At 40.6% G+C, this 27,153-nt stretch overlaps 1 protein-coding gene across 2 annotated transcripts in view; it reads right to left on the reverse strand.

The window, feature by feature from the left end:
- LOC126457407 (glycerol-3-phosphate phosphatase-like) overlaps nucleotides 1–27,153 on the reverse strand; it is a 61,592-nt gene that overhangs the window by 13,147 nt on the left and 21,292 nt on the right. For both annotated transcript variants that reach the window (XM_050093676.1, XM_050093675.1), the window contains one exon: nucleotides 15,660–15,870. In XM_050093676.1, the coding sequence (XP_049949633.1) occupies nucleotides 15,660–15,870 (211 nt within the window). The remainder of the gene's footprint in view (nucleotides 1–15,659; nucleotides 15,871–27,153) is intronic.

Below are 27,153 nucleotides of genomic sequence, written 5' to 3' on the forward strand. Positions count from 1 at the left end.
CACCTTGAATTGCTAGCGATTTTGAAAGCAGAGCACAATAAAACAGTCCCATTTCATCGGCATTCAACACGTCTTTCGGGTCATAATTCACTATTAAGTTGAACAGTATTGTCTTCCATTCTGTTGATACACTTTTCTACACATCCTTAGCTTCCCCACACACTTCATTCCACAAGATGTTGTGTCTAGCTTTGAAACTGTCCAGCCATCCTGTGGATGCCTTAAACTCTATTAATTCTAAGCTCTTTAGTGACTTTCAGAACCTCACTCTGCAACATGGGTCCAAATAAAGGTAATTTTTTTGCCCACACACTTACGAACCATTCCCACACTATTTCTTTAATTACTTCATTTCCAGTCTTCTTCACCTTTCTTTTCATCTGCCCATTCCCTTTCATCCATTCATCCTGAATCTTATTCTTGTTTCTTAGTCTCATAAATTTGTGTTTTACCACATTTGAAGCACAACATAATTTTGCCTCGATTACATTAAACTTTTTGTTAAGCTTTAATGACAGATACCATTTGTTCGATATCATGTTACTGTATCTCTTAAGGTGCTACTAGTCAGCTGAAACTGGCAGAAAATAATGACCTTGCCATTTAAAACCATTGTTTAATGGAACAATACCCACTTCTCTCATTGCACAAATTGCAGCAGTGTGTGGTAGATGCACAACAATATTCCTGCATGTGCTGGCATGTGCCAATAATGAGGAAAACAAGAAAGCTGACAAACAGAGTGCTGATGAACGAACCGTTTCCTCTGACATACTGTACCAATACTGAGCGTAACTTATTCATAGTTGCACAGAGTGGTGCGGTTTTAGGTCCACACCAGCAGTGCGGTGCTGCACTGGACCTCTTTTCTTGGTTTTGTGCCGCTTAACAGAGGTGTTAAAAGTAACAAACTTGTAGAGTCATGAATAACTAATGAACTTTAATACAGTAGTACTGTATAGGCTCTTTCCCACATTATACAATGTATTATTAAGTATGCTATAAGATTTGCTTTCCATTTCTGCATTAGGTACATCACTCTGCTTTATACAAAAAATCAGCGTACAAAAGTGCACTGAATGCATCGGGACTGAAATACTTGCACGGCTTGGGCAGAATTCCAAATTATGTGCCAATTTGAGCAAGTTTTACTGTTGTTGTTGTTGTGGTCTTCAGTCCTGAGACTGGTTTGATGCAGCTCTCCATGCCACTCTATCCTGTGCAAGCCCCTTCATCTCCCAGTACCTACCGCAACCTACATCCTTCTGAATCTGCTTAGTGTATTCATCTCTTGGTCTCCCTCTACGATTTTTACTCTCCACACTGCCCTCCAATACTAAATTGGTGAGCCCTTGATGCCTCAGAACATGTCCTACCAACCGATCCCTTCTTCTAGTCAAGTTGTGCCACAAACTCCTCTTCTCCCCAATCCTATTCAATACTTCCTTTTTAGTTATGTGATCTACCCATCTAATATTCAGCATTCTTCTGTAGCACCACATTTCAAAAGCTTCCATTCTCTTCTTGTCCAAATTATTTATCGTCCATGTTTCACTTCCATACATGGCATGCATCGGGACTGAAATACTTGCACGGCTTGGGCAGATTTCCAAATTATGTGCCAATTTGAGCAAGTTTTACTCTATTCCAAAAATCACAGAACTTATGCTACCTACCCCTGTGACTATTATTCCAGATCTCAACATTACCATTTCAGGCACATCTTCGAAACAAGTGGAACACTGATCCTATTTTGGAAGACTGTGTCTCAGGAATGGAAGTGCAGTGACTGTGTAGCCTACCTTGAATGAAGATGTAATGTTACTCACCAGGTTCATGGTGTTCCATCCTGTTGTAATTTCATCTGTGATTTTGTGAAACATCAGTTGTCTATTATCATGAAATCAAGAAACTGCAATGCTTTCACCGGTAGAAAGTGTACTTATAAAAAAACATTTCATGGAATACTACGCAACTTGTGATCCAACTATCAGATCATGGCTCAACAATATAGAAGTTACAATCATTCACCACATGAAATTAATACGTCAAATTATGTGTGCTGCATGATGACCCCATGCTACTCCCTTTCAACCTCTAAAAACAAACTCAAACACATAATGAAAAGTGCAAACATAAATACAAATACATAGGTAACTCTAGCATAAGGCAGTGTACAGTGCAAAACAACTCAACTGATGTTAAACTGTTCGAGCAAGGATGTCTTAAATGTAGAAAATAGCTCATGTTGGTTGGTTGTACTACAGTGTGGATAATTTCAACTGCTTCAATTGAACTTTTAAACTTATTAAAGCTATGAATGTAATGGGCCACTTTGATAACAACCTACCGTAACCAGTATCTTTAGCGATTGGTAGACAATTGTTCACTGACAGCCCACTCAGAACCCACATCACAGCCATTCTCAACATTGTGAATAATGACCTTTTGTTGTCTGTTGCTTAAGTAAGAGGTGAACCAATTGTGAGCTACTCCCCAAGTTCTGTAATGGTCCAACTTCTGGAGCAATATTTTGTAATCAGCACAATCAAACACCTTAGTTAAATCAAAAAATATGGCCTAGCATTTGAAACCTTTTGCTTAACCCATCCAGTACCTCTCAGAGAAAGGAGAATATAGCATTTTCAGTTGTTAAACGACTTCTAAAGCCGAACTGTACATTTGATAGCAAATTGTCTGATATAAAATTATCAATGATCCTTACATACACAGCCTTTCCAATAACTTTAGCAAACACTGATGGCATAGAGATGGATCTAAAACTGTCTACATGATCCCTTTCTCCCTTTTTATACAGTGGCTTTACCACTAAGTACTTTAACCGTTCAGGAAACTGACCTTTCCTAAAGGAAAAATCACAAATATGGCTAAATATAGGGCTAACATGTGCAGCACAGTACTTACACTCCATCATAACCAAGAGAATGCTTAGTCTTCAATGATTTAATTATTGACTTAACCTCTCCCTTGTCTGTATCACAGAGGAGTATTACAGACATCAATCTCAGAAAGGCATTTGCCAAGTAAGTTACATGATTCCATGTAGAAACTAAATTTTTATTTAATTCACCTGCAATGCTCAGAAAATCACTGTTAAACAGTGTACATATATTTGATTTATCAGTAACAGAAATATTTTTACTATGAACTGACTTTATATCATTGACCTCGTGCTGCTGCCAGACACTTCCTTCACAACTGACAATATGGTTTTAATTTTATCCTGTGAATTAGCTGTTATATTTGCATACCACATACTCTTTGCCTTCCTAATAACATTTTAAGCACCTTACAATACTGTTTGTAATGGGCAACTGTAGCATGATTGTGACTACTTCGAACATTTTGATATAATTCCCGCTTTGGTCTACATGATATCCATACCCTGACTGCCTATTACTGATTGTACCCCATTTATAACATTCTAATGGAAAGCAACTCCCAAAGAGCATGAGAAATGTGTTAAGGAAAGCATTATATTTATCATCTATGTTATCAGCACTATAAACATCCTGCCACTCTTGTTCCTTGACAAGGTTTAAAAAACTCTCTATTGCTATTGGATTAACTTTCCTACATAGTTTGTAATTACATGTGACATCTGTTTGAGTACAAAAGGCTTTTAGTGTTAAAACTCATGCATCGTGGTCCGAAAGGTCATTCACCCTTTTACTAACAGAATGCCCATCTAGTAATGAAGAATGAATAAAATATTGTCTATCACTGTGCTGCTTTTCCCCCTGCACCACAGTTGGAAAAAACACAATCTGCATCAGATCATATGAATTTACAACATCCTTTTTCTTGCACCATCATGTACAAAATTTATATTGAAGTCACCCCATATTACTAATATCTGGCACTTCTACAAAGTGAATCAAGAACCCTCTCTAGCTTGAGCAGAAATGCTCTGAAGTCAGAGTTAGGGGACCAATAAACAACAAAAATTCTTCATAACATCCAGATATCTGTTCAGTGCAGTGCCGTGATACACCTATGGACTCAAATGAAATACTGTTTTTTATGTACATAGCCACTCCCCCACCCTGCAAGGAACTCCTTGAAAATCAGCCAGCTAGTCTGTATCCTGCTAAAGGAAGCCTCTGAATTGTCAAATTATTTAAGTGGTGCTCTGACATGCTAATAATTTCAGAGTCAACATCTATAAGCAGTTCACTAACTTTATCTCTAATACCTCTTATATTTTGATGGAATATGCCAATTCCTTCACTATTTGGAAACATGACATCCCCTGAAGGTGAGCCCTTAGTTAGAGGGACTTCCTTTAAGCAGGTATACCTATCAGCTGACTTCAATCTAAAAACGGTGCAACTCTAACGCCAATTACTACAGGAATTTTTCCATGAGTGATCCCATCACCACCCACTACACTGTCACCTATAAGCTTTACCAGCCTCCCCTTCTCATAACTATTGAGGTGCAGACTTCGCCTAGTGAAACCCGATCTACTGATGGACCTAACTGGCACCACTGAAATGTGACCCATGCCCTCTGCCATCAGCACTCTCTACAGCCCCATGTTAATGCGCCTAACAGCCACATGAAGATGAGGCCGATCATGATGCTGAAACAGTTGCACAAAATGCACATTAATACCACCAGTTTGAGTAGCTATCTTTACCTCCTCGCCACCTATATCATATTCCCTGTCCCTATCAAGACTGTTCCCTGCTCCACCCACTATCACTACCTGACCCTCCTTCATAAAATTCTTGCATAGCTCCCCTATGCTGTCAGTCACCTGAGCCAACCCTGTACTAGGCTTCACAATGCTGGTGACCTGGTACTCACTCCCCAACACTTCCTGCAACTGCTGGCCCACACCTCTACCATGTGAACTACTTAGCAGCAGGACTTTCCTCTTTCTGTCAGATTTTGCAAATGACCTAGGCCTCCTAACTGCTGAGGACTGCTGCATGTTCCCACATCTACAGCTACAAGAGGCTCCTCTCCACTCAACAGAAGCAGTAACAGCCATTCTTTCCTCACTCTATTATGAGTCGTGTATGAAAAGCATTTGACACTGCTCATAAAATAATGTGTGTTATGTAATGTGCTACAACAGGAAAAATATATGTACAGACACAACTGTTAAGTTCTATCAAACTAACTATAAACTGTACAGCCATATTGTATTTGTTGTTGATAGTAGGTACAGTCAACCTGAGAATATGCACCTATACTTGCTAAAATGTTACTGGCCAGGTTAATGCAGGGGTTGCAGTTTGGCAGGTTGGCTAGGGTCAGGTGGGATTGCGTCATGTACTATGGCTAGAGGAAGAAAGAGGTGGGGATGGGCTGCTAATGGGTCAGAGGAAGGCAGCAGATGTGCTGGCTGGTAATGCAGGAGGTAGCGGTGACAGGTGCAGGGGCTAGGCATGTGATAAATGGATAGTGGAGCTGATGAAGTGTGGCACATTATTAAGGTGACATGGAGGCTTGGATTTTAGGAGGGATGAAAGGACAGAAAATGTTGGGCAGAGAGTGTGAGGACAGTCAATTAGCAGAGAGCGAGACCAGGAGGCTCATGGGAGGTTAACTTTCATCTATGTAGTTTGCAAAAATTGATGCTGCAGGGAAGGATCCAGATGGCATGCTCATGAAGCAGCCATTGAATTTTAGTGTGCTGTGCTCAGTAGCATGTTGTGAAACTGGGTAGTCAACTTTGTTCTCAGCCACAGTTTGGCAGTGTCATTCTGGTGGACAGCTGCTTGGTTGTCACGACAATACAAAAAGTTGTGCAGTAATTGCAGCCGAGTTGGTACACAACAAGAGTGCTTTCACATGTGCCCCGCCACTGATGGGATAGGATAAGCCTGTGACAGGACTGGACTAGGAAGTGTTGGATGGGTAAACTGGGCTGGTCTTGCACCTGGGTCTTCCATAGGCCTCTGAACCCTGATGCAAGTGGCTGGGAGTGAGAGAGGGATAGGGATGGACCAAGATTTTATGTAGGTTGACTAGGTGATGGGATACCAATTTAGGAGGGGTTTTCCTCATTTCCAGGCATGATGATAGATAAACAAAGATCTGGCAAGGGATATGTTTCAGCTACTCCAGTCCAGGGTGGTATTGAGTGATGAAAAGGAGTGATTCTTTGTAGGCAATTCTATGGTGGTGATGGAAGGATTAGGGGTGTTTGTGGGCTAAGTTTGGGGGTGTTTGTGGGCTAAGTGTAGGGCTCAGTGCCTGTCTGTGTAGGCTCTCATGCCTTTCAGAGTAGTTGGCAATGGAATTCTCATCACTGCAGATATGCCATCCACAGATGGCCAGGCTGTATTGGAGCATTTATTTATTTACTTGTTTATTTATTTATTTTAGAGTGGAAGAGGTGACACCCGTCAAATGCAGGTACTGTTGGCAGTTAATGGGTTTCAATATGGACGGAGGTGTGGATGGAGAAGGTGACTTGTTGGGCTGAGGAGGATAAGGTGAAATGGATGGGAGAGGTGTTGAGGTTGTGGTGGAATGAGGATAGGGTGTCTCGGCCTTTAGTCAGATCATAACAATATCATCAATGGGCTTGTACCAGACAAGGGGTTTTGGGGTTTGGGGGGCCAGGTAGGTTTCCTCTAGGTGACCAATAAACAGTGGGTACAGGAGGGTGCTATGCGGATGTGCTTGGCTGTCTCATGGATTTGTTTATACACCTTCCCCTCAAAGGAGAAGTCATTGTGTTTGAGTACATAGTTGGTAAGGTGTATGAGGAATGAGGTAGAGGGATTCGAGTCAAGAGAGGTAGGATTTGATAACTGCAAGGCCATGGGCATGGGGAATGCTGGTATATATGGAGAACACATCAACAATGATGAGCAGGGATACAGATGGTAAATGGGTGGGAATAGTAGAGTGTAGTGAAAGAAGTCATTAGTACCTTTGATGTGTGAGGTTAGGCTACAGGCAATGGGTTGGGCTGTTGGTTGACAAGAGTGGAAATTCTTTCAGTGGCAGCACAATGGCCAGCTACAATGGGTTGTCCAGATTTGTTGGGTTTGTGAATTTTGGTTGGCATGTAGAATGTGTGTGGCATGGGGTATTATCTGGGTGAGGAAGGAGATGGATTTAGGGGAGAGATTCTGGGGTGGGTCTAAGGATTCCAGTAGGGATTGGAGGTTAAGTTGGACTTCTGGGATGAGAACTATGACAGAGCCTTAGATGGAGGAGTCAGACAATTGGCAGAAGCCTTCTATCAGGCAGTCACTACAGTTCTTAACATTTGACTACATGTGGCTGTACCAACATCCAACTGGAAGGAAAAGGGTGTGACATCTAAGAATGATTCACCAGTTAACTAGGGTGAAAGTCATGCTTTTGTTTCTGCCAGAGTCTTGAAAGAAAGGTGTACATAAAAAACTTAATGGATTTGTAGAACAGAAAACTGATGTATAAAGATTTTAAAATACTTGCTTCCCAAAAAAAATTACATCAGAACAGGAACAGAAACGGAGCCACATACCTTAAAATTCTGTTTGTCACCAACTGATCAAAATGTCCATCATTTACACTAAAATACACATTTGCATTTCCTGGTGTGAGGACTTCTGGAAAGTCCAAAAAGATTCCTTTTATATCATTTTACATGCAGCAACAAAGTGATGTTTTAAATCCTCCTTGGCAGTCTTCGTCTTAGAGTTTACCCTAGATTAAAATGTCCAATGCTGTTAAATCAGAGGACTGTGCACACCAACTGATAATGGATTCACATCCTATCCAGCCACCAGGAAAAAGCTGTGTGAGCATGTTCCTAGCCACATGTGAGTAGTGAACTGGGCACCCATTGTGCTGATACCACAAACATCTCATTATTTAAAGTGGTACTTCCTCTAAGGGAACTGATAGCACTTAAGTAAGAATCTGTGGGTGTCTTTTACTCATTAAAGTTTATTCAATGAAGGAAGAACCAATCATATACTGTACAATCATCTTGAATAATGTATTTTTTGAGACTTTCCCAGCAGTTTGAGTGTACTGTTGGTGGTCTGCATCTTCCCAACACATTATTTTGATGTTGTAACTCAGCTTCTTCATCAAGTGTTTCCTGTGACTGGTTACAAAGCTGAACCTGTTCCATATTTATGGCTGGGCAGTGTCTGGTGTTCCCTGCACTATCTGCACCTGCTGTGGCCATTTCTAGCAGTGCTATTTATCTCTAGGTGTTCCATCTTCCATCTGTACTCACTTTTGCTGTTTTCCCCAGTAGCAGCTGTGCCAAGGCATTCCCTACAATGTCCATGCCTACCAGGTGCATTCCCAGGTCTATCAACATGCTGTAAATGTTTATTATGCTGTTGGTGACTGCTCAGGCTTTCTATCATGCCCCTGTCATTTTCCTGGCCTTGTGGGTTTGGTAAGTCACCACAAAGTGTGCTGTCTGCCGAATCGGCCTGCTGTGGGAATTGTATATTCAGTTCATGAATGCTGCAGCAATCTTTCATCGTGGTGGCCACCATCTGGAGTTCTGTAATGTGTTTGCTCAAAGGATGTGCGGTACCTGAGGTTTTGGGTGTTGATGTTGTTCACTTTCTTGTCCTTGAGCATTACAGTTCTCTCCCGAAGAGGTAACTGCCACCTGCTGCTCTATGAGAGATTCAGTCATGTTAATTATGCCCCTTGTTGTCTGATTTCATTGCCAGACAAGGGAACTTTTGCCATTGTTTCTTTAGTAATTCTAAAGCTGGATTCCACGCTTTACTGATCTGGTATCCTGCTCCCCAGTTGTTAACATTGATTGATAGATTCAGTAATCACACTATCCCAAAATCTGGGTTCTGAACCAGGATCCCGGTTTGATCACAATGCATGGCATGTTCAAGTTTCATGCATTGTTCTGCTACTGCTAATTTAGTGGCCTGTCATAGCCTGGAATGTCTTTGGTGTTCTTTATGTCTAATTTCAACTGTTTGGGTGATTTGACTGATGTAAGACATAAAACATTCACAAGGTATATAGCAGATACCATGTTTCCTTAACCCAAGATCGTCTTTGATGATTCCAAGGTGTGCCCTGATCTTCTGAGGTGGGCAGAACACACTTCTTATTTTGTGTGTCTCCAAGATCCTACTGATGTTAGCAGATATAGGCCCTGCATACGGTAGAAAGGCCACTCTCTTGGTCTCTTCTTCTTGTTCTTCTCCCATTATATCAGGTCATATGGTAGGATGTAGCACTTTGTGGTGTCACTGTTGAGTTCCCATTGTCTGTAAACACTTGCTATAGATGTTCTAACTCTGCTGTCAATCTGCCTGAGTCGGACAGTGTCTTGGTTCAGTGCACAAGTGTTCTCAGTAGCCATTCTAATGTGCTGGTTGATGGCAGCTGTAGATATAAGTCTGTGTGTGTTGGTTTCTTATACATGCTGTGGCCTAATGTGCCATCTGTCTTCCTTTTCACCAGGGCATCCATGAATGGAAGTTGACTATCATTCTCTAGTTGCATTGTGAACTTAATATTGGGGTGTCTCGAGTTCAGATGGTCAAGGAACTCGTCCAGTCTTTTCCAACCATGTGCCCAAATGATGAATGTGTCATCAACATACCTGAAGAAACAGGTCAGCTGGTAGGCAGTAGTCATAAGTGTCTCATATTCGAATCTCTTCAGATTTGCCACTACTGGAGATAAGAGGCTATCCACCACCACTCCTCCAGTCTTCATAAAATTGACTTCCACATAGGAAATAAGTAGATGTTAAAATATGCTTGAAAAGGTCCAGCAGAGCTCCAGCAAATCTCTCACTGATTTAATTGAGTGTGTCCTGAAGTGGTACCCTCATGAACAGACACACAACATCAAAGCTCACCATGATGTGTGTGTTCGAGATTCATAGGTTTTTGAGGTGTTCCACAAAGTCTGAGGAGTTTCAGATGTGGTGGATACACTTTCCCCACACATGTTGCTAACATTTTTTTAAGCTGGGTGGCTGTAGGGTAGATGGCTGCACCAATATTGCTTACAATTGGACCAAGTGGTATATCCTATTTACAGATCTTGGGTAATCCATATAGTGTGGGTGATACTGGTGCTTTAGCTTTCAGCTGCTTGACAACCTTCTCAGGCCATCCTGTTTCCTTAAGAGAGCCCTGGTTTTCCTGTCCTCTCCATTGGTGGGGCCTTTGTCTAGTTGATTAAAATGAGGGTCCTCTAAAAGTTGACAGATCTTCTGGCCATAGTCAGTCTTCAGCAGTATTACAGTAGCATTCCCCTGTGTGCTGGTAACACCATTAACTTTTCATCTTCCCACAAACTCTTGAGAGCCATCCTCTTGGTTCTTGACATGTTGGTTTGGATGGCCTGGCTCTGGTGAGCACCCTCCACATCCCTCTCTGAATCTCTTCTGCAACACTTGATGGTCGAGTGTTAGCCATCTACTCCACAGAGCTGATGAAACTGGAAACTGGTAGGTCTCTAGGAGTGACTGCAGAATTGAGGTCTGTTCTGAGTACTTTTATGGAGGCATCATCCAGTTTGTGACCACTCAGATCGTGTGTTTGTTGCACTCTTTTAGTCATGCACTCAAATTTTGCCAGTTGTGGAGCTTTAGCACAGTGGTTGATGTACTTGGCCAGTGACCATGAGATACTGACCATCCTGTCCCAGTCCACTGGTGGTAAGTTGATTGCCAAGTCAAGATGCAGGCATTTGTAGCTCCCTGGATGTGATGTCCAGTGTATGCTGTATATCACAGATCCTTTCCCTTACCACAGTCATACTGGCACGTTGCTTGATTCTATTAGCTGTCTTAGATGTTATATGATGTTTAATTTTTGCAAAAACAGCACCACGTCTCCTCCTCTGCACCTAAATAGGAAACTGAGATAGCTCACCATCGTCTATTTGTGCTGTCATAGCTTATCCAATAGCTTCATCTTCTTGCACATTTCCTCCACATAGTGTCTTGCAATGTAATTTCTTAGACTTTCCTGGAAATTCGGTGTTATATTGTGGAATCAGGTGTACTGCCAGTGGTCTGCATCTTCCCAACACAATATTTCAATGTTGTAACTTTGCATCTTCATTAGGTGTTTACTGCAACTGGTCAACAAGCTGGCCATGTCCCATATTTATGCTTGGGTGGTGTCTGGTGTCCTACACTGTCCACACTTGCTGTGGCCATTTCTGGTGGTGCTATTTACCTCTGGGTGTTCTGTCTTCTGTCTGCACCCATGCCAAGGCATTCCCTACTGGGTCCACACCTGCACCCACCAGGGCATTCCCATATGCTGCAAACGTGAAGCCTGTATTTGCCAAAATTAAACACCATATAATAGCTAAGACATCTAATAGGAGCAAGCATTGTGCCAGTATGGACCTAGTAAGGGAAAGATTTTGTGATACACAGCGTAGACTGGATGTCACCCCCAGGGAGCTACTATGCCTGCATCTGGACTCAGAAAACAACTTACCAACAGAGGACTGGGACAGGATGGATGGTACCTTATAATCACTGGCTGCATGCATCAAACACAATGTTATGGCTTGATAACTGGCAAAACTTGAGCGCATGAGTAAAAGAGTGCAACAAACACATGATACTCAAAAGGTGGTAAATCTGAGTGGTTGCACACAGGACGATGCCACCTTAAAAGCACTCAGAAGGGGCCTCAAATTTTCAGTCACTCCTAAAGACCTTCATCAGCTTTGTGGAACAAGTGGTCAACACTCTACCAAAACACCAAGTGTTGCAAAGGAGATTCAGAGAGAGATGTGCAGTGTACTCACCAGAGCCAAGCCATTCAAACCAAACATCTTAAGAGATGAAAGGATGACCATCAAGAGTTCGTGGGAAGATGAAAACTTAGTGATGTTACTGACGGACAAGGGGAACTCTATTGTATTATTGCTGAAGGCCAACTATGACCAGAAGATCTGTCAACTTTTAGAGGACCCTGCTTACAATCAACTAGAAAAGACCCCACCAATACAGTGAACTGGAAAATCAGGGCTCTTATTAAGGAAACAGGATGGCCTGAGAAGGTTGTCAAGCAACTGAAAGCTAATGCACCAGTACCACCCAGACTATATGGAGTACCCAAAGGGGATATACCACTTAGCACAATCATAAGCATTATTAGTGCAGCCACCTATCCTACAGCCACTCACTTTAAGAAGACATTAGCACCATATGTGGTAAAGTGCATCCACCACATCTGTAATTCCTCAGGCTTGGTTGGAACATCTCAAAACCTGCAAACCTTGAACACAGACATCGTGGTCACCTTTGATGTTGTGTCTCTGTTCAAGAGGGTACCACTTCAGGACACATTCAATTTAATCAGCGAGAGATTTAATGGAGTTCTGCTAGACCTTTTCAAGCACATTTTAACATTGACTTACTTTGTTTGTGGAGATCAATTTTATGAACAGACTGAAGGAGTGGTGATGGGTAGAACATTATCTCTGGTAGTGAGAATCTGTTTACAGAGAGATTCAAGGATGAGGCACTTATGACTACTGCCTATCAGTCAACCTGTTTTTTCAGGTATGTTGATGACACATTCGTCACTTGGGCACATGGTTGGAAAAGACTGGATGTGTTACTTGACCATCTGAACTCGACACACCCCCACCTTAAGTTCATAATGGAGCTGTAGAATGATGGTCAACTTCCATTCTTCGATGTCCTGGTGAAAAGGAAAACAGATGGCACATTAGGCCACAGTGTGTATACGAAACATACAGGCACTGACTTGTATCTACAGGTCAACAACTGCCATCATCTGGCACAGAAGAACGGGGTAAATGGGGTACTGAGAATACTTATACACCAAGCAAAGACATTGTCTGACTCGGGCAGATTGGCAGCAGAGTTAGGAAATCTATAGCAAGTGTTTACAAACAATGGGTACTCAACAATGACATCTGCAAAGCACTACATCCCACCAGATGACATGATATAACAGGAGAAGAACACGAATAAGAGACCAGGAGGGTGGCCTTTCTACTGTGTGCAGGGACTATATCTGCGAACATCAGCAGTATACTCAAGAAACACAAAATCAGAGGTGTGTTCTGCCCACCTCAGGAGATCTGGGCGCTCTTTGGAATGGATAAAGATGATCTGCAGTTACGGAAAACTGGTATTTACCATGTACCTTGTGAATGTGGTATGTACTTTTAAGAACTTTACTTATGTCTTGACCACACTTCTATTTTTCATCAACCTTACGCATTTCATCTTTCCATCATTTTCAAAGGCATTTCTATGTCAGTGATATAAAACATTAGATACACTGTATCACGTCAACATTCTTAAGCACTTGTCTTGACCTTGAGAATGTTGGCATGATACAATGTATCTAATGTTTTTATACAACCAATGTAGCAATGCTTTGAAAATGACGGAAAGTTGAAATGCATAAGTTTGGTGAAAAATAAAAGCGTGGTCAAGACATAAGCAAAGTTATTAAAAGGGCATCCAGATGGCTGTCTCATAGCATTTTCATGCAAATTGCAAAGTGGCACGCCTAAAATCAGTCAAACCATCTGAACAGTTGAAATCCGATGCAAAGAACACCAAAGACATACCAGGCTATGACAGGCCACTATATCAGCAGTAGTAGAACATTGCCTGAAACTTGAAAATACAATGCATTATGATAAAACCAGGATCCTGGTTCAGACCCACAGATTTTGGGATAGTGTGATTACTGAATCTATCGAAATCAAGATGACAGAGAACCTCATCAACGAGGAAGCAGGACACCAGATCAGTACAGTGTGGAATCTGGCTTCAGTATTACTAAAGAAACAATGGAAAATAGTTCCTTTCCCTGGTAACGAACCTTAGACAACAAGGGATCGACTCTCTTATGGAGCACCACGCAGCAGCTACCTCCTTGGGAGACAGCTATAGTGCTCAAGGATAGGAGAGGGAACAACATCAACCACCGAAAATATAAGGCACCAGACATCCTAGGAGCAGACACAGTACAGAACTCCAGATGGCAGCCACCACCGTGAGAGATTGCTGAGGCATCCACGGACAGAATACACAATTCCCATAGCAGCCTGATTCAGCAGACAGGGCACCTTGTAGGGACCTATGGAACGCACAAGGCCAGGAGAAAGACACTGGCACGGCAAGCCAGAGCAGTTGCCAACAGCATAAGAAACGTTTGCATCATGGGCTCAGACATGGTAGGGAATGCCTTGGCACAGCAGCCACCAGGGAAAATAGTAGAAAAAGACTCCGATGGAAGAGGAATGCCTAGAGGTAAAGAGCACTACCAGAAACAGCCGCAGCAGGTGAGGACAGTGTAGGGAACACCAGACACTGCCCAGGCATAAATATGGGACACAATCAGCTTGTCGAGCAGTTGCAGGAAACACGTGACGAAGATGCTGAGTTACAACATTGAAATGTTGTGTGGGGAGATGCAGACCACTGGCAGCACACCCGATACCATGTGATGATTTAGAATAATGTTTACACCTGCCTGAGTCAGTGTCAATTCAGCTACCCAATAATGCACATTTCTTACATTTGCTTTCCATGATATATAAAGGTAGTTTCATCAGTAATGAGATGTCTTTGTAGAAATTGCCAATTCTGAACAACATCTAGTTTGTTCCCTCCACACAATGCACTCTTGTTCTTTACTCCTGTACCCTTCCAATAACAACTGTTTGCATATTTGGTGAATTGTCAGTCTTGTTAGACATCATCTGTTGGGATACCTTTGTGCATACAACTCAACTGTTCTCATTACATTCCTTACAGAGAAGTGACATACCTATTTCTCTTGGTAAATGAAAGATTTTTTTTTTTTTAACTAACCACACTCGACACACATGAATGACAAAGACAGAATGGAAGCTCCATTTCATCTGTAGTCCTTTTATATTCACACTTGGCAGTACAACACAGTTTCCTATTCCTTGTGATACATTTGGGAATGGAATCATGAATTTCCACAAGACAACAATTGGTTCCATGTTGAAAACAGATAAATCCTAAGTTTGAAATATTTTAATTACTCTGAAACCAGTATCTGCATTTTGAAGAGTGAACAACATTGAATTCCTCCCTTTCAGATCTTCAATACTAGCAACAGAAATTACTACAATTTGGTTTGAAAAAGCGAAGCTGATACCAATATTTTCGGGACTATATTTTTCTTAGTGAGATCTTTTACACAGTTAACCTGGCTGAAAACTGAATTATGATATCTTAAATGGTTATTTGTGGTGAACTGATTTTTTAAATGGTGATTCATGCATGTTCGAAGTGAAGGAGGAGTGAGACAGAGTTGTAGCTTATCTCCTACATTATTTGATCTCTGATGGAAACCTTAATTAACAAATTACAAAGCTATTGGGCTGCCAATCCTGACACCAACAAAATGTTGGAATTGTGTAAATCTCTAAGTTCCCAGAAAAAAAATTCCTGCTCCCGAGCTATCAAATAAAAGTGTAGAACTGCATTTCTATTCATTTAGTACTTATAATAAAAGCAAAAAGTTACAGAACTCTATTCACAGTGTTTGGTTTTCTTTTGGTAAACAAATTATAACAAAGAAGCTGAACATACAGCACAAAACATTAATAGGAATAAATCATCTTATTTAAAGAAAAATAGTAATTAATAAAGTAGAAGGTTAAGAAACTAAATACTGCCAAACCTGGGACAGAAAAGTCTCCCTTTATTATCTTCCGTCCTTCTGCACTAGTGCCCAGATACAAGCAGTTGGGATCTTTTACATAAGTTGCCGCCTTAATAATCTTTGGAAGGCTGATATGATCATCGTATGCAACAATTACAGCTCCAACATCAGGATCAAGTTTTATTTTTGAACGTAACAGTGTTTTCAGATCATCAACCATTGGATCAGGCTGGAAACAATAAATAAAAAAATAAATGAACACAGAAATTAAATAAAAGGCCATAAAAATCAAAATCGAACTGTGCTTGTGCAGTTCAAAATTTGATGGAAATTTTCATTCCAATAAGAATATAACTAACAAGATTTTACATATCTGTTCTAACAAGGAACCCCTTGACTGTGAGGTCACAAGCTCAATCTTCAGTAAGGCTCATTTGAAAGTGTTGTGTTAACAACTATGACATTAGCTGGTAATGACTCATCATATGCATCAGGAGGGTGACAGAAAATGAGTGTCCAGGAGGTGCAGAGATCAATCGTCTATGGGATGCATGTATTACACTTCACAGAACTGATATTGTTGACATTCTAGAAATATTCAAAACAAACCGTTAACTTATACCATGAAAACCAAATGAAACATGATGTGCCACAGCGATCACAAAGGTTCACACCACTGAGATCGAAGGTGAACTGCTTAGGAGTTAACAAACCATGTACAATGTTGAGCTAGGTATCCACTCTTAAAGAATGCATATGGAATCATATTGGTGTAGCAGGGTGTGGAGGAACTGATGGTATGTGACCAAATCTGAAACAGTCTTTCATAGAGATTATTGTGAAATTGGCTGTCCTTCAAGGTGTAGCTGCAGATAGTGCAATAATACATTTTACATGCATGGGAAAAAGAAACATCCAGAGGCTGAACTTGTCCAGTGGTTCCAGGTGGTATGAACTTCAGTGCCACACACTTTTCAGAAGGGGTAGTTGCTCTAAAGGAGTACAATTTTTACACACAGACCAGGAATCAAGCAACAGCAAGTTATTTTGACCATGTATTGGTCAAAAGCTGTGCTCATATCATAGCTGCAGTTCTCTTATGTTCATTTTCCCACTCTTGCTTGCTGTGATGTAAATATTCCTTACTGCCCTTGCAAGATCATGCACACAAGAAAGAATTTTCTCACGGCACAATAAGTAACTTTCCAGCCAGTTTACCATCCATATTAACAGTTGGCATAATTGTATATGAATGTGTTAAGGCATTGATGTTTGTTGATTGTGATACTGCTCTCTTGGTACCTATAATTTTCAGGGTTCCTTCCATATGCATCTCCTCTACAAATCCCGATTGGTTGGAGTTGAACACAAATTCATTACTGAATGATGGGATAAGTTTGTTTATCACATCTACACATTTTTGAGCAGATTCCACAGCTGTGCATCATCAAGTTGCGGCTTTGTTTGAAATTTCATTATCTTACATCTTCCAATTCTGTACCACTGTCTGAAGTTGTGTAACCATCCACTGCTTCACTTGAAATCTTTGTAATCTATGTCATGCACAATTTGATGGGCATAGTAGGTCACTATCATGCACATCTTGTAAACTCTATCGAGCATCCCTGAAATAGAAAAACACCAGTTTTTGTAACAGGTGAGCCTTGTCTTGCCTTGAATATCCAAAGTTTTTCTTATGTACCACTTGGTCATATTGCTGCAGACTTATTCGAAATCTGTTCATAACTATTTTTTTACTATGCTGCGGATGATCTTCCATGTACATAGTTATGTTTAATACCTGCTCCTTGGACAAAAATTGTCCTTTACTACGTTTCAGTGGAGAGGGGATTTATGGCTCCCTGTCCAACAAGGATGATGAACTACATAGTTGACTCCTGTTTCAATATCGCTTTCACTTGTTAAGCACACATTGTAATCATTGCACTCCTCATGTACATTGTCCACACAGTCAAGGATACAGGACGCCACATGTTCCACTGACTCATCTCACAGAAATGCTAATATTTCATCTGTCACTTCTTTCTCATGAGAAATTCCTTGGGTTCCTTTCTGATGAAGTGTCAACTTTTGGAACTGTTGTTGTAGATATAATACAATGTTTGCTTTGTTTAGCCAGCTGGACTGGCTGAGCGGTGCTAGGCGCTACAGTCTGGAACTGCGAGACCACTACGGTCGCGGGTTCAAATCCTGCCTCGGGCATGGATGTGTGTGATGTCCTTAGGTTAGTTAGGTTTAAGTAGTTCTAAGTTCAAGGGGACTGATGACCACAGATGTTAAGTCCCATAGTGCTCAGAGCCATTTGAACCATTTTTTGCTTTGTTTGTTTTTGCAATTGCCTTGCTTTGCATCAACAAACTAGTACTGTTATGAGCGACTCATCGAGTAAGCATTTCAACTATGCTCTGTAACCTCATGCTATTCTCATCATTGGATATCTTCTCTCCTGCCCCCTGTTGCCATTAGCAGCCAGTATTGTGGTTGCATGGAAGACAATATGTGGGGTGTTGAATGCCATAAACATTATTGGCATTTTGTGACCTCTCATTCAAGGGGTTTCTTGTAAGTAAATTTCATCAGCTATAGTATGCAGAAACTTTTTATAAGCAGCCAGTTACAAATTTCTTAATGTAACTGAAGTGCAGCATGCAGCCTGCAAAAATTGCAGAAGCTAGTAACATGTACACACAAAATGAAATGAAAGTATATTAGGGTTTAATGTTCCACCAACAGTGAGGACATTAATGATGGAGCACATAGTTTGGGCTGGAAAAAATTGCAAAAAGAAATTGAATATGGCATATATCAAAGTGAAACTGCAGTTATGTGGATTCACTCTTTCTTGCTCAGGTGTTCAAATGAAGGGTCTACCCTCCAAGCCAGGTGGACAAACCCAACTCCTCTGAGATGTTCTCCCATGCACCAAATACTCAAACTTCGTCTAGTACCCAGTCACAAAGGAGCATCACTCTAATTGTACAATACCACCCTGGACTGGAAGAATCATTCAAATTTCCCCCACAGGGCTCTAGATTTTATTTTGATGGTCATTTTGAAAGATGTATGTGGGAGAAAGTAATTTATTTCTTGACTTTCTTGGAATGTGTAACAATCAACCTTTTCAGAACCAAGAATCCTGTTTTCTATTCAGTAACTAGTGTTGGATGAGTATCATCTTTGAGGGAGAAATCTGCCTGTGGCATTAGGCAGACATGAAAAAAATCGTATTAAAATGAAATACATCAGAGTACTATTTCTAAGAACAGGATCAATATTCTGTACTTATCTGGACCTGCTGATTTGTATATGTCATATAAGAACATTATATATTGTGCTATGAGACCAAGTTGCTGCTGTATTCGATTAAATACTTTGCTACATACATCAGGTGATCTTGATGTACAATGTAGCTGTAAGTTAATGTCATTATGAAGTAAACTTGCATAGTTAGAAAACTTCAGAAATAACTGCTCCAGCTACAGTTTAACACCAACTATAGGTCCACCAACATCAAAGGAGCAAACTTATACAGTAGTGACAAGCAACTAAGACAGTGATACCATATGTACACCACCTGATGTATATAGCAAAGTGTGATTCTATAATATGTTAAATTACCTATTTCAAAATCTGAAATATTGTACCCAACTATGTATTTCCAAAGATAACCTGACAATGGCAATCACATCAAAATAGGCCAATTGTAATAAAAAATATATATAAATGAACAATCTTAGTCTCATAGCAAAATATATAACGTCATTTTTGGATCAATATGCTGTTGGAACATAAATCTGATTTTAATTAACTGAGAGCTCTTTCTTTTTATTTCACTTGGAGTGAAATGGTTTTTGGGGTCATGTGTAGCTTTTCCCCTCACAGGTACATTGACAAATGCATGTATTTGTACTTGATTTTGAGATTTGGGTTTGTCTTGAGACATCAGTTTTTGTGACTGGCTTCTCAAGGGTTGACACAAATGAAGTAACAAACACTGGAGGCTCCACTGCTTTAAAAGCTTCATTGGCTTCACCATAGAGAATGCATCTTGTAACTTGTGGCTCCTGAATTTTCCTTCCTTGTTATAAACACTCCCCTTCCTGCTCCACTTTGGAGGAAGAGTACAAATGTGACCTGATTTGTGAGATGGTCCTCCACAATTCCCACATACAGCTCAACCATTACGTGCCATAATGGAATGACCAAATTCTGGCATATTAAGCGTTGCACTGGGGTTGGAACAAAAAGTCTAATCTTAAGATGGATATAGATTGCAAGAATACTGGAGTATTGAAGGTTAACATTAACGTTACAGTTTTTTCCACTGTGCCCTTTACTTGCCTCAAATAGTTCTACACTCCTGTGACACCCTGTTTCTCCATTCCCCAGTTATTCTTCAGGGTCCATCTCGATTATATCAGATCAGGTAACTACACCTTTGCTGAAGTTAAGTGTGTCATGCATTTCAGCCACAACAGGGTAGTTACCTAATTTATTACATCCTAGAAGCTTGGACACTTGGTGTGGCACGACTGTTTCAACTAGTAATGTTCCATTACAAAGTGATCTAATACTTTTTAAGGACCAAAAACACCTTAAAACATCTTGTGAATAAAGAAAAGGAAGAGTTTTTCAAAGGTCCCTTCCCTCTTCTCTCTTGATGACGATGAAAGTACTGTGGCAGGCAGGTGCCCTGTTACTATAATGTGAAACTTCTTCTTGGTTAGTCTGACCATATGAGCTCTCTTTGTTGGGTGGGTGTAGGCACTACCTAGCAGTACATCCATCTTGTCAGGAATAGGTTTTGAGTTGAGATTGTTCCTTTTGAATTCCGTGAGCAGCTAGGGAAATAAATGTTGACTCAGCAGGGTCCCGTGTACCTGAGTGAGCTTTATACAGTTGGCAGGGGGAAGGGGGAGGGGGTGCTGGTGCCCCAGAGATTGCTACCCTCATGAATGTTTTACCTAACAGCAATCCAATCCTTCAGCATGTGGCACTCTTTGAGGTTGAGTTTTTATGTATAGTGGTATGTACCTTCCTCGCAGTCCAGACAGTGAAGCCAAGACATCAATTGTCCAAAACACACAATGTTCCATCACTGCACCTAGCAATGGTCCCTGAGGTCATGACCCACCCACTTCTGGCAGAGCTCCCTGGGGAAAAAACAGCTCTCCCTTCCATAAGTTGTGGGTCACTCTTTGTCAGGCTCATCTGTTGAGGCCTGTCCAGCTTCAGTGGCCCTACGAGTAGCTATACTACTGCTGGCATAGCCCTCACTAACACTGAGGTGCGCCAACCCTCCTGCCTGATGCTGAAAGTGCCTACAATAAGGCAGTGTCCCTAGGGTGGGACAGGATTAGTGAGCTGCCACTTGCAATCCTGTAGTTGGTTTTTGTGGTGCATCAGAAAAACAGGTTCTTCACTGTTTCAAAATCACCAGAATTTCAAACTACTGCTTACAAACATAAATTACTCATAAGCAGTGAGACCATTTAGGATCACAAAGTACAACCTACTGACACTTTGTGTGGGACAGACAGCAACCAAGGTTGGAGCCACTTCCATCTTGTTGACTAAAGAGGCCCAAAATTATTTTAAATTTATTGATGTACATGATGGAGTGGAGTCCTGGGTACAAATTTTAGCCAATGTTTCATAAAATTGTTAAAAACCACATTTCAACAGTTGATGTATGTTGTGTTACTCTTTTATTGCCTAGTTTGTGTTGGTATGCTTGCAGGAGGACAGACTTAATGACTTCTCTTGTTGGGTAGGGTGACCAATAGCTCACTCCAACCACTATTAGAAACTGTGGTCTGCCTGTGAAGTTAGAGAAATAAAAATACATTCAGACAAAACATTTCTTGTATAAGAAGTTTTAATATACCTAGGATGCAGCAGGAGCATCAGAGGTTGCCAACTAACTCATGATTCAGTGGATAGGCCAGGATGCACATTCAGTGCAACACGCAACATTCCTTCATCTTGCTGAACAGTGTTGCCTGAACCATGCCCACGGCTTACAATTATAGACAAGTTGTGGGACTAATCAGCCCTCACTTCAAGAACTCTGAAGTTCATTAAACTCATATCCAGACTAAGACTGGTCAAGTTCCTTACGTTGATAGCTATTCAGCATAACCTAGGAGTTAATGTCATGTACCGGTATATGGCAAACATTGCCCCCCCCCCCCCCCTCTAAAAAAAAGTCTAATTTAGGTTTTGAGGTTTTCCTAAACATATTATTACAGTTGTTGTGGATGACCAGCTGTATTTGACAGTTGTCAGAAATCCTCCAAACTGCTTTCCATAATTGTCTGGAGCAAGTTGAATAGTTGACTCAACAAAATATTCATTCCCTGCACAATCAATGTTCCAGTGTTGGATCATACAGTGGCTGTTGAAGCCTGCTCACACTTACAGTTTCGTCTATTGTTGCTCATCAGTCCCCAGCTTGGAAAGATGTGTTAATGTGATTGACAATAGGTTTTTTTTATTACTGTTGTATCTAATTTTGATACACCCTTTACTGTATCAGGAATATTGTTTTGCTATTGCATTTAAAAGTGTGGGTCTTTGTGTCCTTAATTATTAATACTTAGTTATTGTTACCATTTGTGTGCCAGCATTTGTATTTTGAGAAGACTTTTCAACAGTAGTAATGAACAATTTTTAAATACTGACGGCTGTGTCAAATTCTTCATCTCAGTACATGGCATATACTACAGAGCTTTTGACACTGAAGCTTTTAGTTTTTATATAAAGAACAAGCACACAGTCCCAAATTATAAGGGCTTTTTTGTTGTTTAATCATTCATTTTTGGTGATACACACAATATTTAATTCATATGCAGATGAACTGCATCAACCATTATGTAGGTCAAATTTAAAAAAAAATGCTGAACTATTAGTATTTGAAGCAATGTATGAAGTTAGGAATATGTGGCCTGGCTTCCAAGAGAATGACTTAGGCTGTAATACATTCCAGTAACTTGAATACAAATAAAGATAAAAGTTGTCTCTAGTTCATTATTTACTCTTTTCATTACATTCTTAACATCTATCATTCCATTATCCTCCCACTTTTTCTGCAGCTATTTGTAGCACCCTTACACCAAGATGTTTTGGTGTCTGGAACAGTGGCATGCACAGTCAATTGGCACAATGCTACTGTGATGCATCATTAATGGGGTCTTGCCACATGTTTATGTAATGTGTGAGTGAGGAAGGTTCGCAAGTCTGCTACATCATCGGCTGTATACTTCTGGATGATAAGAGGATCAATCCCAAAATTCCTTGATGTCACAGTATTCTGCCTGCACCCTAACAATAAAAATTAGATAGCAGTTTCGCCGATATTATGAGCAATACAAGGAAATAAGAATTTATGCAAGAACTTTCAGGCTTTTATCACACAGAATTGGACTATAGGATAGCAAAGAAACTGGAGGAAAAATGCTCCACTTATGGGATTTGGTTTCAAAAGGTACCAGTCTAAATGAGTCATTTTGTGCAAACAACATAACATACTTGCACAAAGAGCAGACTATTAGATTTTTTATGAAAAAATATAGCATCAGAATAGAAGTGGTCAGTGGTTTATTTACATGAACCATGGATACACTGCTGATAAATGTTGGCAAAATGACAGTGGTGAATAGTAATGTAAAACAACAGTGCCTGTCAATGTTTCACTGTTGTGAATTCACGTAGTGCTTTGATGGTCACTTCTCCTACATGACTATAGCAGTAAAACTTTGCACTGTAATATAGAAATGGACAGAGAAACATTAAAAATACATACAGACAAGAAAAACCATCTGCCTCCTGTTTACTCAGCTCACAAGTTATGCAAGAAAATGGTGCCCCTCCCCGACCCCCATTCCACCTACTGCTGCCATACCATTATTAGAAGTGGTATGGAATGTTGTAAATACACCAGGCATTTCTTTCTCTTAGCTGAAAAAATAGTGGCTGATGCTCAAAATAAATGTCATGCTTAATCCAGTCTGGTGCAAGTCTTTCACTGTGATGCCACTTTGGTGACTTGCATGTTGTTTATGTTCAAGCAGCTTTTCATTTTGTCTCACAAGGCTGGGCAGACCTCCTTCCAGACCTTATAGCCAAAGAAAACTTTGAAGTACTCAATGGGAATCAAACCCAGGGCATTCACACCACTAACCAACAACGCTAAACACTACATCACAAAGTCAGTTTGCTTTTTATTGTGGTGATATTAGCTTTTGGTGCTGTGAAATTAGAAGATCAGAAATGTCCGATATCAAGGCAAAAAAGTGTGCCTTGACACCTCTAGGAGAGATAATATGATGGATGAGGGAACTGAAAATATTATAAAATCAATTGGTGTGGTTTCAAACAAAGAGTCAGCATTATCATCCGTGGCTGAAAAAGCAGATTATGAATCGACAGACAGGCAGATGAATCAGTGCACCAAGGAAGATAGTTTTACTGGTATTGCCAGCAAAATGTCATGGTATTCAAAGTAAGAGATACTGTACTTCCTTCTTCTGTCCTTGCTCTTCATTTAGTGGCACATACAGAAATGTAATGTGTGATGATGCTCAACTTGTAAGAGTACTGGACTGTACACTATTACTATAGTTCCTCCACTCACTGCTTCTTGTGTACAGACACAACAGTGTTGCCATCCTACTGGGGAATGACACTCTATATAGTTTTTGACAGCTCATTTCTGCACTGTTAAGGTTTTCTTTGAAGCTGGTATCCAACAAGTTTACATTGGTAACATATTCTTGGAACAAAGTTGTCAATGTGTGCTAACACTGAGATGGTGAAATGGGAGGTAATTGTTAAAGCAAATATTTGTACTGTCTTGTGGCCAAGCTCATGTGTTATACTATGTGATCAAAAGTATCCAGACACCACCAAAACAAAAGTTTTTCATATTAGGTGCATTGTGCTGCTACCTACTGCTAGGTACTCCATTCAGCAACCTCAGTAGTCATTAGACATCATGAGAGAACAGAATGGGGCACTCCACGGAACTCACAGGCTTCAAATGTGGTCAGGTGATTGGGTGTCACTTGTGTCATATGCGAGATTTCCACACTCCTAAGCATCCCTAGGTCCACTGTTTCCAATGTGATGGTGAAATGGAAACATGAAGGGACACGTACAGCACAAAAGCGTACAGGTCGACCTCGTCTGTTGACTGACAGAGACTGCCGACAGTTGGAGAGGGTCGTAGCATGCAACAGGCAGACATCTATCCAGACCATCACTCAGGAATCCCAAACTGCAACAGGATCCACTGCAAGTACTATGACAGCTAAGCAGGAGGTAAGAAAACTTGGATTCCATGGTTGAGCGGCTGCTTATAAGCCACACAACATGCTGGTAAATGCCAAACGATGCCTTGCTTGGTGTAAGCAGCATAAACATTGAATGATTGAACAGTAGAAAAACATTGTGTGGAGTGAGGAATCATGGGACACAATGTGGCATCCCATGGCAGGGTGTAGGTATGGTGAATGCCCTAGTAAACGTCATCTGCCAGCGTGTGTAGTGCCAACAGTAAATTTCATAGGCAGTGGTGTTATGGTGTGGTCGTATTTTTCATGGAAGGGGACTTGAACCCCTTGTTGTTTTGCATGGCACTATCACAGCATAGGCCTACATTGATGTTTTAAGCACCTTCTTGGTTCCCACTGTTGAAGAGCGAATCAGGGATGGCGATTGCATCATTCAGCACAATCAAGCACCTGTTCATAATGCACAGCCTGTAGCGGAGTGGTTACAAGACAACAGCTTCCCTGTAATGGACTGGCCCACACAGAGTCCTTACCTGAATCCTATAGAACACCTTCGGGATGTTTTGGAATGCCGACTTCGTGCCAGACTTCACTGACCGACATCGGTACCTCTCCTCAGTGCAGCACTCTGTAAAGAAAGGGCTGCAATTCCCCAAGAAACCTTCCGGCACCTGATTGACTGCATGCCTGCGAGAGTGGAAGCTGTCATCAAGGCTAAGGGTGGGCCAACACCATATTGAATTCCAGCAATACCGATGAAGGGCACCACAAACTTGTAAGTTGTTTTCAGCCAGGTGTCCAGATACTTTTGATCACATAGTGTATTTATCTGAACATCTGTAAATTTGGAAGGAGTCATAACCAACACGTCCATAGCATTCCGTAGCAAAAATAACTACCTATTAACACTAAATGTACAAGAGGCAATAAATCTTTCTTCAACTATAATTTAAAGAGTTGCCTGCCTGTGCTATTTAGCCAAGTTATTTACAGAACTAAATCACACTGTTTATTTAAGATTTCCCATTGTGCAGTCTCAGAATTCAATGATGAAAGCTATTATTTAGCTATTAAGTTGCTGCCACAATGCTATTAAAGAAGATTTGGCCAATAATTTTCATATTCTGAATATTGGCTACAGTCAGGAATTTTTAAGAGAGCATTGTGCATGGCAATTTTGCAGTGTGTTTTAGTGCATGTGAATTTGATGGTCATTTTGTTGCAATGAAAAATTTCACAGAAGTAATTGCTTTAAAAACTCTAGTAGTGGTTCTTACAGTGTAAAGAACTTGGTTCATATTTACCTTTTTCAAAATAGAATGTTCTCAGCATCTTCATTTGAACCACACACACATACCTCTGAAGAATCATTTGCAAATACATTTTGGCTTACTGCTTACACCTCAGTGGTATTTTGCAACAGTTAAAGTGACCCATGTACACAAGAAGTCAAGCAGATCTAAAATAAAGTAATACAATTTTCCATTGCTGGATTTTCCATTGTTTGATAAAGTAATACACATTCATATGAGGGAACATGCTGAGTTTTTATGAGAAAACTCTTAAAGGTTTTTAAATAAAACAAACTTTATTAACATTTTACATCTTTATTCTTCATGTCTACATATTTATTTCTCAACATACTCACCCTGGCGACAAACATATTTGTCCCAACAAGAGACCAGTTTGTTGATACTGTCACTGCAGAATGCTTGACTTCATTGATGGAGCCACAGCCTCTCCTCTGCTTGCATTGCATCATCACGACCAAACTGAAGCCATTGAAGGGGTTCTTTGTCATGGAAAAATCAGATTGAGATAAATCTGGACTGTATGGGGGATGATCGATGGCAGTGAAATCACGGTGACAGATGTTGCAGCACTTGTGTCTGATCTGACATTATCATGCTGCAGGAGAGGGTGCTTCATGTGCAGACAAGCTCTTCAAATTCATGGTTTCAGTTTTCTGAGGACTTCTCACATACCAACGTAGTTACATTACACACCCTCACATTACATGCTACAATTTGGAACCCTCTGGCAGCAGAGGATTGCAACTTGCATCAGCAAAGCGGGAAAGTCAACTGAGTAATATCATGACATCTAATACCTCAACTGATATTGAAAACAGAAAAAAAAAAATTCAGAGGCATTGCTTTTCATTACACCCCTTACAATCACAGGAATGTTGAAAGAGA

This window comes from Schistocerca serialis, chromosome 2 (assembly GCF_023864345.2).
Source record: "Schistocerca serialis cubense isolate TAMUIC-IGC-003099 chromosome 2, iqSchSeri2.2, whole genome shotgun sequence".
NCBI lineage: Eukaryota > Metazoa > Arthropoda > Insecta > Orthoptera > Acrididae > Schistocerca > Schistocerca serialis.